This window comes from Topomyia yanbarensis, chromosome 2, assembly GCF_030247195.1.
Source record: "Topomyia yanbarensis strain Yona2022 chromosome 2, ASM3024719v1, whole genome shotgun sequence".
Taxonomy (NCBI): Eukaryota; Metazoa; Arthropoda; class Insecta; order Diptera; family Culicidae; genus Topomyia; species Topomyia yanbarensis.
Window position 1 is genome coordinate 298,520,858 of NC_080671.1, and position 13,544 is coordinate 298,534,401.

Here is a 13,544-nt window from a genome sequence, read left to right on the forward strand (position 1 = left end):
ACCAGATTTATTAAAAAAAATATATTTCAAACGATTTTTGCAGATCAATGTTTTGGTCCCTTTTGAAACATCGCACTGGTTTTGTGCCCTCTCCTATAAACCCTTTTGGGCGAGACGTTAGCTTATAGTTCATGCGGGTGAACCCTTTTGTGTACAGCAAATGATTATGTGGCGTTTATTTTGATCCCTTTCTCGATGTTGGGATGTTTTGGACCCTTTTCAAGTATAGTCTTAGACGGCGCCGATGGTTGGGTGGTAAGCGTGACCGCCACCCACCCCAGTTGGTCTGGGTTCAATCCCAGTCGAGGTCGTTGAGATTTTTCAGAGGTGAGAAAAATCTGAGGTCACGCCTTCCTTCGGAAGGGAAGTAAAGCCGTTGGTCCCCGGTCCATGAATTGATGGGTCGATATCCAATCCAGATAGTGGGAGTGTCACCTCTCTGGCGTCGGTGTTTGGCCTCGTAGCGGAAATAGGCCGACGGAAAATAAACAGAATTGGAAGAAGAAGAAGAAGTATAGTCTTTTTCATTAAGAAAAGAGACCCTAAACATTTTTTTCCGTTTTGTTGTTTGGTGTATATGAACCGTTAATTTTTTATGGGAAGTGAAAGGGAACATAAACAAAACAAGTTATTTTGCTTCGATAAACTATTATTTCGCGAACAGCAAGGCTTCAGAATTGGCTTATTTAAGGTGTGTATAAAGCTTTATTAGTGTCCATTTGAAGTAAGTATTAACCGGAATTGTTTACGTTTTGTTTATTACCCATTTGGAATGTTCTCCTCGAATTATGATCCACCACTACTTGATATCTTATTTATACTAATTTGAAAAATATGACGAAAACTTACTTTGGTCATTTTTTGTTGTATGGTGACCATAAATACCACTCAACCACTAGTTTAACATCATTGGCATGTATTGGAGGATTTTAATCCCTAACGGTTTGCTAGTAATGGTCACTGTTTCAATTCTCCTCTGTTCCAAATCACCTCGATCGTCCCTACTTTTTTGTAATCCAGGCTGTGCGGTTCGCTCTATAAGATGTGCTTTAATGTTGGATAATGTGATGTCTTTCAGAAATTATTAATAGATGAGACCTTTATCCGCAACTCGAAAATTGTATTGTATGCACGAATTTGTGTCGGCCATTAATCGAATACTCTTACATCGAAATTGCTTCTGTTTATTCCGCAGCACCAGTTTTGTCCTTACTGTCCTTATCGCTGATGAAATCTACTTTTTGACAATCCAATCGCATTTTCGTGTATTGTAAATCCCCAAAACCAATATTCTTGTAATGTTGTTATGATAAAATGATACGAATATAAAGAAAATATTCAATTGGAAAATTGAAAACAATACTTGCCGTTTTAACACACGTTCACTGTTTTCGTCCTGAAGGATATTTGATTTACTGCTACAGTAGCTACAGGAAGGTAGTGGTATCTCGTTCCAATTCGTAAAGTAGTAGTTAGAGTAGACGTACGCTTATTCATCTCATTAATCACGATGTCATTAAATTCGCTTAAATAGGTACCAAATCTTTGCTTCGCTCTTAAGAAGCAGATAAAAAAAATCTGGCTTTGAAAATGTACAATACTCGCGTTAGAGCTTGAGCTTGTGCGACCACCCCTGGCTGCTACTCCGTTATCGATCTGGACTAGCTGAAGTTGCACAAGGAATCAGTAGATAATTTTGCTTGGGAGTAGTAAAACATCTTTCAATGTGCAACTCCTGGTAATCCTAAAGTGTTTATCGATCAATACCGGCGCCAGACCCGAACGTAGATCGCGGAAGGAAAGGGAAGAAATGTTAGTCCGATATTTGCTTTTGCTAGAAGCCGTATATACTACTGCACGCTCTACAAGCATCACGGGAGGTGGATATTTGTTACTAAGTATAGAAGTTGGATTCTACTTCTTCATAACCGACGCCAGAGAGGTGACTCCACTATCTCGACTAGATATCGATCCATCAACTCATGGACCGAGGACCAACGGTTTTACTTCCTTTCCGAAGAAAGACGTGACCACAAATTTTTTCACCTCAGAAAAATCTCAACGACCTCGGCTGAGATTGAACCCAGACCAACTGGAATGAGAGGCGGTCACGCTTACCACTCAATCACCGGCGCCGTCGTATAAAGTACTCGCGTCAGAGTGAAGCGAAAAGTCGAGTACAGCGCATCCTTATTCATTTGAGCTAATGCGTTGAATAGTGATAGCAGACAGTGATCTAACTAATGTGTTCAAATGGGTGGGATGAATAGATGAATTAGGCTAAGAACCCTATATTTTAAAAGGACTATAACGACCCACAATTACAGACTAAGCAACAATTTATTATGCTTCCACGGGGATATCAGATCTTTCTTTAAAACTAGTTTGGTTGAAATCGATTCTGCCGTTTCTGAGTAACACGACTAAGAAATGGGCACAATCCGGCATTGAAACATTTTTAACCGTTGTGTCCAACAAAAAAAAACACCTTTAACAGGCCGACGGGTACCCACAAATTGAAATACTCATAACTATGGTTTCCTTCACAGAAATGGACACCTTTAGATGTTTTAGATTCAGGAACTCGTCTTCTTTTTTATTCCGTGAAATTGAATCGAATGAAAGGATTTGGTTCTTGGTAATCCAGATTTTCCGGAGTATCTTTCCAGTATTAGGGTATGACTTGTAAATTTTAATAATGTCCTAGAAATATGAGTATCAAAACTCTTCAAATTATCCCGGAAGTCTGCTATTTATTATTTCGGGACCATATGGCAATTTGATCTCAGAATGGCCACTCACTTTCCCATGGGAACCTGCTCCGGAATGTCCGTTCCGGGGTCAAATCACCACATGGTTCCAAAACCACGAGATATAGCCTACTCTGAATCAATTCCAAGAATTTTGATACCCATATTGCCAGTATTCCATTGAAATTCACAAATAGTATCTTAGCTCTGGAACATGCTTTCGGAAATCCGGATTCGGCAACCGAAGGAAGTATCCCGATTCATTTTTATCAAGTCTAAAAGTGGATCAGTTCTTGAATCTAAAACATCCAAAAGTATCGAAATCGGGTGGAAATTGCCTTAGTTATTGGCATTTCAGTTTTGTGGATACCCGGATACCCTCGTCGGCCTGTCACGTAGTAAAAAAATTCAGGAGCCTCTCCTCACTCCTCCCCTTACTATATCAATAATATTATTAACTCAAAAGCTTGACTTAGTGAAGTTCTAAGATGTCACAAAGTTTCAATTTCCAGCTATGGATAAAACATTGAAAAATCAGTAATTGAAACCTGAAAAGGTACCAGGGTACCGCGTCGGACACATAACGGTCAAAACTATCTATTATAAGGAAGGTACAACAAGAAACTACAAATATTCGATTGTTTTTTTTTTGTGAAATAAAAATTCTGTGCAGTTTAGTTTTAGTGTCCATTTCACTGTTGACCATTGAGAGGATCTAATTTCCAAAAGCACTCATTTGTTAGTATATCATACATGAATGTGTGTTTTTCAGATCACTCTCAGTTGTCGTTCGAAACACACGTCCAACCTCACGGCGTAGAGCCAACGAACATCGGTCGAAGTCGACAACAAAGAATCATTTGTTTCTACATACAGTGCGTATTGTGTAAATCAAAATGTGTGATATTCCAGGCCGGCCTTTGTTAGTTAACACGGTTATGATTGACTTCAAGAAAGTTTAGTGCGCCCATCGGTGAGCAAAGTTGAACATTTGCTGAAACATCAAATGAAACTCGATATAAAGGAAATATCCTGCATACAAATGCAACATGTGAAAAATGCAGTACTGTTAGTATTCAAGCAGTTATATATGGCAGAACGTTTCGTTTCCGAACATAACCTCAAACACATTTTAGAGCACGGAAGTGTTAAATTTAAGATTCCCGTGTACATTGCCACTAACGAAGTCAGTGTACGTCTACACGATTTAGCTCCGCGTACCTCACTGAGCTACATTCAGAGCAACATGTCTCACTATGGAGAAGTGCTTGGGATTCAATTTGACTCATGGAGAAATTTTTTTCCTGGTATGGATAACGGAGTTAGAGTTCATCACCCTTGGTCAAGGCACGCTTTATCCACAAAGAATACTATGTACTTATGAAGGTCAACTTGCCACGTGTCAATTTTGTGACAAACTGTGCACTATGGAACCCCTTGCGTGGATGCTGCTAAGAAAAAAGGGACATCTGCTGGCGGACGCAAACCACAATCATCATTTTCAGCTATACCAATTTCTACAACTACAGCACAACCAGCTACAGCTATACCAACCACAAACCCACAAAAATCGAATAACGCCAACAAACCTTCGCAACCAACAACGGACACCCCCAGTTATTTTTAAATCAACTACCAGTAGTGGTAACAAGTAACAAATGATAACAATGAGTTTATGATAGTAACTCGTAAAGGGACAAAAAAGCAAAAAGAGATTGCTACCGATACCATTACCAGTGACGATAGTATGGACGAAGATAACATCCTAGAAACAAACAAACATGATCCTAAGTCATTATCGGGTGACACTGCAAACAAATTAAGGAAAAAGATTTCTGCGCGCACTAGACTGCGTGGGGAAAACCTAATTGTTACACAATAGCTTTTTTATATTTATTTCTGTAAATATTAAAAAAATGTAATTCTGGCTCTGTGAAGCTACTAGCAATGAGCCGTGTCAAATAAACAATTTAAAAAAAATGAATGTGTTTTTGTATTCTACTTTGGTCTTAGATAGCTCATAGGAAAGTATATTGCGAAAAGGACCACACCCAAACTAAATTCTTCGAAATACATGTAACACACCAAAGTCAATGCCAAATTCATAAACCGTTATCACTACTGATACTAATACTCGCCACCACGCTCCCGAGAATATTCACAAGTGTGGCACTCTGCATTCAAATAGCGTCACAAGTAGACAAAACAAACAGCAAAGACCAACAAATTGCATAATCCCATAAAGTTGATGCCGCGAGATGCTGGTGTGATCTTCTATTCGCACATTTTTTCTCTTTATTATTCAAAATTCACACGTTCTAACATGCGGCTGCTATAGAATCTATACGCCTTGATTTTGCTTGTCCACGTACTTACAATAACACCGAAAGACTAATAATAATCCCACTTAAAGAGCGAACAACAGTAAACGAATATATGGAAATCCTTTACCACTGTGCCGTTGAGTAACTGAGATTTCTATTCCTTTTACTTACAGAATGTGATTCAGATGAATTCGTCTGCAGAGATAAAAGTTGTATTCCATTAGATCACCAATGTGACGGCCACAAAGATTGTCTACAAGGAGAGGATGAACTTAATTGTTCGGGTAAGCAAAACACTACTCTATACTAAATGCTATCATCAATTGCCCACTCGTTCACATTTATTGAATTATAATATCACAACTCTTATACATTATCAAAATTCAAAATTAGGCGAATTCTAATTGGATATTTAATTCTTTGCATTATAAATAAGAATCAACACAAGATCGTAATTGTTCATCTGAATCTGCATTCCAATGCAACGATGGTCATTGTATATCGAGTAACAATGTATGTGATGGCATCAAACACTGCTCGGATGGTGAAGATGAGGACTGTGTAACCGAAGGTATATAACATTTTTTCCAAATTAATCACCATTATAACATAATCATTTAGTGACATTTCTGTTCTCGCGTGAATTATATCCCCATTCAAATAATGTTCTTTGCATCTTAAAGCTATAGTAAACAAGAATCGTGTTGATGCTCTCATTCGAAATTAACCCTCTAGTGCCCAAATTTTTTTTTGGCTTGAAAAACTTTTGGAGGTGGGCCTCGTGATGAGAAAAACGAAAATAATGTTGAAAGTTCTTGGAAGTAATGGATTTTTCATTAAGGCCTTAAAATAAGTAGGCCGCCTAGAGGCGGTGTTGGGCACCTGGGCGAATAAAAAACAAAAACTTTTTTTTCTTCTAGTTACTTCAACATAAGCGAATACAGATGGTTTCTTATATTTTGGACTCCATCAGAACGCAAAAATACCAAAACTGTAAGGAGTATTTCTCTAGTGCTTTGGTTGTTTAATTATTGACTACTAATTTATAGTAGGGGAGTCCAGGGCCTGCTGGCGATGGTTTCACTTATCATATTTTATGTTTTTAGTTTAAGAAGATCGTGTAAAATTGAATGTGTTGCATAAAAGAGCGGACTGTTGGTTGCATTACAGAATTTTAAATATGTGACGCGGAAATCTCGCCAATTTACGACTATACGTACAATGATGCCACCTGGCCACTTTTGATGATAAAGTATGGATCGCGCGAGATGTTTTTTGAATAAAATTGCAAATCAACGATACTTGTTACTATTTTTCAGCCTCAATGCTCCTGCATTTTAATTTCGGCGCACACTTTGGATTCAAAAGCTAAATTTTCGAAATGTTTCAGGTGAAATTCCGAAGTAAACAACCAAAAAAACAAATTTTACTTGTGGTTACGTATATTACATATACAGCCAAGGAAAGTCCTTTTCGCGCGCTATCGAAAAATCTAGTCATTCGTGAAATAGCTTTGAACTCGCCCGAAACGACAAAAATACTGAAATTTAAAAACTTTTCCTATGGTAATGAGCCTATTTTCGTCCTAGCCATGCAAAACCGTTGGTTAGAGCGACGTTAGCCATCTTTGTTCAAGGTATTAGTTCAAATGGCGATTTTTGATATCATAATGGGTCATAAGAAGAAAGCAAAGATATTGATGCCAATTCATACGAATTGCATCAATTGTATTCCGAGTAATTAATGAAATTGTGAGGCACCCTTCCTAATACGACTAAAGATGGCTCTTCACTCTGATACGCTCGAAAACTCAATATCACTTACAACGTGTACGAAACAGAATTTAATGCAACATAAACACATAGGAGAATCGATTAAACAGTACTTGAAGTGCAGTACTAGAGACAGCACCATATGTCTAATACAAAAGGAGAAAAAAAGATTCGTCCAACTAGCCCCAGACTCCCCTAAATATTATTAAATGATAAGAATATCCATATTCTAACTGTAACATTCACCCAAAGTTTTTAAAACATACTTTTTTTCGGCTAAAATTGCATATAATGCTAGTTTCGGTACGATAATCAATAAGTAATCACTAAACACTGAAATTTTATTTTCGCTCAGGTGCCCATCGCAGCCTCTAGGCGTGAAAAGTATTTTACCAAAAAACCTAAACTTCCGAATTATTCCACTAAACCAATTCACATCTACAGTGAAATGCTAGTAACAGGCTACTCAAAAATATTTTTTTTAGTTATTGAAATTTCCAAAAGCAGTTAAAATTTGTTTAATGAAGATTATCACTAAACACAAAATAGTTTTTTTTCCACGTTTTCCTCGAATTTTCAACTTTGAGCTTCAAATGCCTTTGACAGAAAGCTACAAATATTCAAATAATGTGTGTGTTTGAAGGGTGTGAGCGTTGGGAAGAAATTCTAATGCAGATGACAACATACAATCATGTTTTAGTAGTTTTATTTAGATTTTTATAGAGACCGCCTAGAGGCGGTGTTGGGAACTAGAGGGTTAATGGTAAAAATGAACCAATAGCATTCTCAGGCCACCCAATTAAAATAAAAGAAAAAATAAATAATTAACTGAGAGGCTACACATATGCATAAAAAATAATGAAATATAAAAAACATGTAAACCCATTGTGAAGATTAATTACTGGAATCGAAAAATTGACAAATTAAAATAATGCACACAATTGAAACTTAAATGTTCTATAAACGTGTAAAATTACAACAAAATTCGTTAATGAAAACACACAGTTCGAATAAAACCAGTAAATTTACATTTACACTCAAGTTTTTTTTGCGCTGTATTTTTTACGCGGTTTTTTTTACGCGGATTTTCAAATTTACGCGGTTTTCATTTACGCGGATTTGGAAATTTACGCGGATTTTGAAATTCACGCGGTTTTCATTTACGCGGATTTTGAAATTTACGCGGTATCCATCAACGAGGTTCCCTTTAACGCGGATTCTTAAATTTAAGTGGTCTTCATTTAAGCGGATTTTGAAATTTACGCGGTTTTCATTTACGCGGATTTAAAAAAATTACGCGGTTTTCATTTACGTGGATTTCGAAATTTACGCGGTTTTCATTTACGTGGATTTTGAAATTTACGCGGTTTTCATTTACGCGGATTTTGAAAATTACGCGGTTTTATTTACACGGTTTTCATTTGCGCGGCCTGTATCCCCCGCGTAAAAAAAACCTGAGTGTACTTGAGTGCAATAAATATGCCAACTTAACTTAACAGTACATGTGATTTGAAATTTCCACGATTTTCATTTAAATAAAACATAATTTTACATGCACCTTTAAATGACATGTAATTGAAAAAATCGTTGAGTAGGGGAAATTTCGATGTCGCTCCGATAAGATTTAATCTTCTGCAGTAATATTGACTGAAATATGCTGCTTTGTATTATGAGTGATGTGATTTTTATTTATGTTAATTTGAATGGAAAATTGCATTACAATAAGTTGTACGTCAATATTTATTAAATTAATTTACAAATTACGTAATATTATTAAGATATAATATGCTTTCGCAGTTAAGTATTTTTTTCAGTAGGATGTTTTAAACCTACTTGTCTTGTAAATAAGGAGCTACACAAATCTTATAAACTAACTTATAAACTATAAAGAGAGCTAATCGTTGCAATTGAAGATCTAACCACGTTAAATTCAAACCATTAAATTTAATAATATAGTTAATATTTGGTTTAAGAGAAGAAGCTCTTGGCTTATGCGGAAACACAATCAATTGTATGTTTGCCGCATTAGTGGAAATTTTCCATTTTTTCAGGTAATCATTGAAAATGTTCAAGCTTCGTTGCAGTCGACTGCAGATAATACGAAGACTCCTACCAGTGGCTGAGATGCTGGTATCATCACAGAAAAGTGACTTTTTACAGCCTGTAGGTAGATTTGGAAGATCAGAGGTAAAAATATTGTATAGGATTGATGCGACGCTTGATCCTTGAGGGACGCCTGCTTTAACGGGTAGCTTATAAGATTTACAATTCTGATAAGAAACCTGTAGGGTACGGTTAGTAAGATAATTTTTAATTATCTTTATTATGTAAATTGGAAAATTGAAATCCCACATTTTGGCAATTTATCCTTTGTGCCAAACACTGTCGAAAGCTTTTTCGATGTCTAGAAGAGCAACTCCAGTGGAATAGCCCTCTGAGATATTTGAGTAGTTGAATGTCCAATACGAAATCCAAACTGCTCAGAAAGAAAAATAGAATTCTCATTGATATGTGGCATCATTCTAGTTAGGATGATTGTTTCAAATAATTTACTAATAGAAGAGAGTAAACTAATTGGTCGATAGCTAGATGCTTCTGCTAGGTTTTTATCTGGCTTCAAAATAGGAATAACCTTGGCATTTTTCCATCTTTCAGGGAAGTATGCTAATTCAAAACATTTGTTGAATATTTTGACCAAGTATCTCATGGTGATTTCGGGAAGGTTTTTAAGAAGAATGTTAAAAATTCCATCATAACCTGGAGCTTTCATATTTTTTAACTTTTTCATGATGGATTTGATCTCATCATAGTTTGATTCAACAATATCGTCTAGAGACAATACTTGATTTGAAACGTTTTCATATTTTTGTAAGACTTCGGTTTCAGTAGGACTCACAACGTTGAGATTAAAATTATGGACGCTTTCAAACTACTGAGCAAGCTTTTGAGCTTTTTCTTCGTTTGTAAGAAGTATGTGGTCACCTTCTTTCAAGGCTGGAATTGGTTCCTGAGGTTTCTTAAGAACCTTAGAAAGTTTCCAGAAAGGTTTAGAATTTGGCTTGATTTGTTCAACCTCTTTCGCGAAATTTTCATTTCTTAAGAGTGTGAATCTATGCTTAATTTCATTTTGTAGATCCTGATAGATACATTTCATAGCAGGATCACAAGAACATTGATATTGACGTCTTCGAACATTCTTCAAGCGAATCAGAAGTCAATAATAGGAGTGTTAAATTTTTTCTGTGTTGTTGGTACTGATAAATTTCTAGCATCAACTATAGAATTACTTAAATTTTGGAATACCGTATCAATGTCAGCTTTATTTTGTAAATCAAGGTCATGATTAAAATTATTCTCAATATAAGTTCTGTGCCTTTCCCAATTCGCTTTGTGATAATTGAACACTGAGCTAAAGGGATTGGAAACAGCTTCTTGAGAAAATGAAAAAGTTACTGGAAGATGATCAGAATCAAAGTCAGCATGTGTAATCAATTCGCTACAAATGTGACATTGATCTGTCAAAACCAAATCAATTGATAATAGATTCATTCGGGAATAAAAGTGAATAATAACCAGCAGAGCAATCATTAAAAAGTAGTTTACCGTTGGAATTGCTTTGAGAATTATTCCAGGCTCGGTGTTTGGCGTTAAAATCACCGATTATGAAAAATTTCGACCGATTTCTTGTAAGTTTTCGTAAGTCTCCTTTCAAGAAATTAATTTACTCGCCAGTGCACTGAAAAGACAAATAGGCTGCAGCAATAAAAATGATACCAAGATCGGTTTCAACTTCGATACCCAATCTCTCGATCCCCTTGGTGTCAAGAAACGGCGTAACGGAATGTTTGATCCTGCGATTAACCGCTATTGCGATTCCTCCGCCGAATCCAACAATTCGATCAAATCGATGAATAACAAAATTAGAGTTACTCTTCAATTTAATATTTGGTTTTAGAAAAGTTTCGGTCACAACGACTATATACACATTATGTATCCTCAAGAAGTTGAAAAATTCGTCTTCGCACGTTTTTAATGAACGAGCATTCCAATTTAATAAATTTAAATGATTATTTAAAGTCATTGTTAAACTTTAATTTCATTACAATATTGTTAGCAAATTCCCACCCCGCTTGAAAAGCATCAAACATGGAGGAAGAATTTAACATAGCAATCATCATAGGTAACATATAGTCCTGCAAGTATTTAAATTTTTTTTGCGTTCGGTGCAAACGAGTTTGTAGGCGTGGTAACGTTAGCTGCTATTTTGGCCTTGTTGCCTGCCACTGAAGCATAAGATGACACACCATTGTAGGATGGTGTGACGGAGGTAGAAGAAGTTGTTAATCTATCTTGAATCGGACGCGTTTTCTTGAAGTGTACCTGAAGAAGTAGGTATATTTTTATTTGTTGTTTTTGTTGTCTAGAACGAGAATTTATAATTTTTTCTCGAACAGGACAACCCCAGAAATTCGATTTATGATTTTCGCCACAATTAGCGCATTTGAAACTTTTTGTGGGTTTTTTCACCGGACAAGTATCTTTCGTGTGCGATTTATCACCATAGATCATACATTTGGAAAACCCCCCCCAAACCAAAATTAATTGGATTGAAAAAAAATTGATGCTGACGAATTTAATTTAATATTCCACAAAATATTTTTGGAAAAATATTCTCTGATCACTACATTGAGAACTGTGTTTAAAGCGTCATGAGAACTTTTGGAAAATTGTGGGAAGGGGATCTTGTAACTTATCTCTTAGCCAAAATCCCATAGTTGTCAAATTTCTTCAATGTAAAATAAATTAACTGTCTGAATTATTATATATGGATTAGAGACAATTTTTCGAATGGGAATCTAAATTTGAATAGGTTGATTGCATATAAAACATAAGCTTGTTTACCGAAAACTTACATACATTTCAACATTTGCTGAAAATGTATTTTTTTAGATTGTGTAGAGTTTAGACAACAATTCAATATGGTTAACAACAAGAATAACATTTCAGAAACTAGTTGAAAGCTGATGTAATTTTGTCTCTAGCAGGTCAGGATCGGTTTTATGAGCATTGGATTTATCAACTATATGAATAGCCTCTTAGCAGAAAGCAATGAATGGCGTACTAAAATTTTGTGTGCTACGTACTGCAAGTTGTGAGGTTGACTATTGAAGAAAAGTAAAATTAATACTCGATAAATTTTTAACGGTCACGATCACATTCATTCGAAACTGCCAAATTTCTATGTTAAGTAACATTGAAGAATTTCAAAACGTAAAACTGTTCATCTGCTGATAGAATAATTTTAACGGTTAATCCTCCTAGAAGTAATTATAGACAAGAATTACTCTTCAACCAAATTTGGGTCGAGACTTAATGTCTCCAGCAAAGTTTTCGAAAGTGCTATTTCAAACAACTTTGTCAAAGACATAAATATCCCACATATTCAGAGTATCGAAATATAGTAATAGAAAACCTTTACAACAAGCTATGCTGAAATTACTGTATTTGATAAATCTCTTCTGCGGTAATTAAATAATAAATTCACATTGCGTTCAAGGTGCCTTTGAAGCGTACAAAAAAATAGGGGAACTGGATTTAAAACAAATAATTCCCAGATATTAAAAGGGCTCAAAAACACAAAGAGTGATTTCATTTGCAGGAGCTTGCATAAATTCGGCGCAAGCTTAGTCCGCCCACCAAGTTAGTGTCGGATTCTGATGAGATGAAGTCGAAACGCAAGTTCCAGTTCCATCCATCCATAATTTAGTTAAAGGTTTTGTGTTCTCAACTCGCAATGATTGTTTCAAACAATTTTATCCGTAGCACAGGAAAACTTAGTTTTCACTTAAATTTTTCTTCACTAAGAAGAAATATAGCAGGCCCAGTCCATTTAAATCCCTATATGTTGAATTCATGTAGCCTTCATATTTTCAACAAAATTGTTTGAAATGACATTATCAAAAACTTTGCTGAAGTCACCATGTCTCTTAATATTTTTGAAAAATTAATTCACCATAATTACCTCTATGAGAGTTAATCACTAAAATTTCTATATCAAAGCAGGCGCTGTTTTATGTTGATAACTTCCCGAAGTAGTCAAACCTTCAAAGTCAAGGATTATTATATTAGGTGATCTTGAACGTTGAAAATTTTTTAGATCATTTATCCCACTTTAAAAGATCGCAATTTTTGACTTCATTGACATATTATACAAGAAAATAATCTTTAGTGGTTTGAAAACTGTTCCATGTTGATCCTTCTTGTTTATAGACTGGAATGACATCTGTTAGACTACTTATGTTTTTGAGTTTTCAATAATTTATCAAACTCATATTAAATTTTAGCATTTTTTCAAAAAATTTGCGATTTTCAAAACCCCCTCCAAACCAAATTTCTGGCTACGCCACTGGGCGGAGGTGATTGCGTTTTCTTCTTATTGACATTATGCGCAATGCGAGGAAATTTAGAAATTTCATCTGCTTCACATTCGGATAAAACATCGAATGAGTTGCTGCAGTCAATTGAATTTTCGGGTAGAGAAGATACCCTTTTCCGTTAAGCTTTAATTTTTGGCACACGGCCTTTCTGGGAGGACCAAGACATGTTGGAAGAATTAAATATTTCTTTAGGCTGAATTTTTCTTGAAAAATGTTTTAGTCTTGTAAAAGACTGATTGAGTGGAAAAAGTAGGTAGTCTT

The 13,544-nt window shown here is 35.6% G+C and overlaps 1 protein-coding gene across 2 annotated transcripts in view; it reads left to right on the plus strand.

Annotated features, from left to right (window-relative positions):
* The window catches only part of LOC131683324 (basement membrane-specific heparan sulfate proteoglycan core protein), a 672,949-nt gene that overhangs the window by 458,215 nt on the left and 201,190 nt on the right, over positions 1–13,544 (plus strand). For both annotated transcript variants that reach the window (XM_058965199.1, XM_058965200.1), the window contains 2 exons: positions 5,248–5,358; positions 5,511–5,645. In XM_058965199.1, the coding sequence (XP_058821182.1) occupies positions 5,248–5,358; positions 5,511–5,645 (246 nt within the window). The remainder of the gene's footprint in view (positions 1–5,247; positions 5,359–5,510; positions 5,646–13,544) is intronic.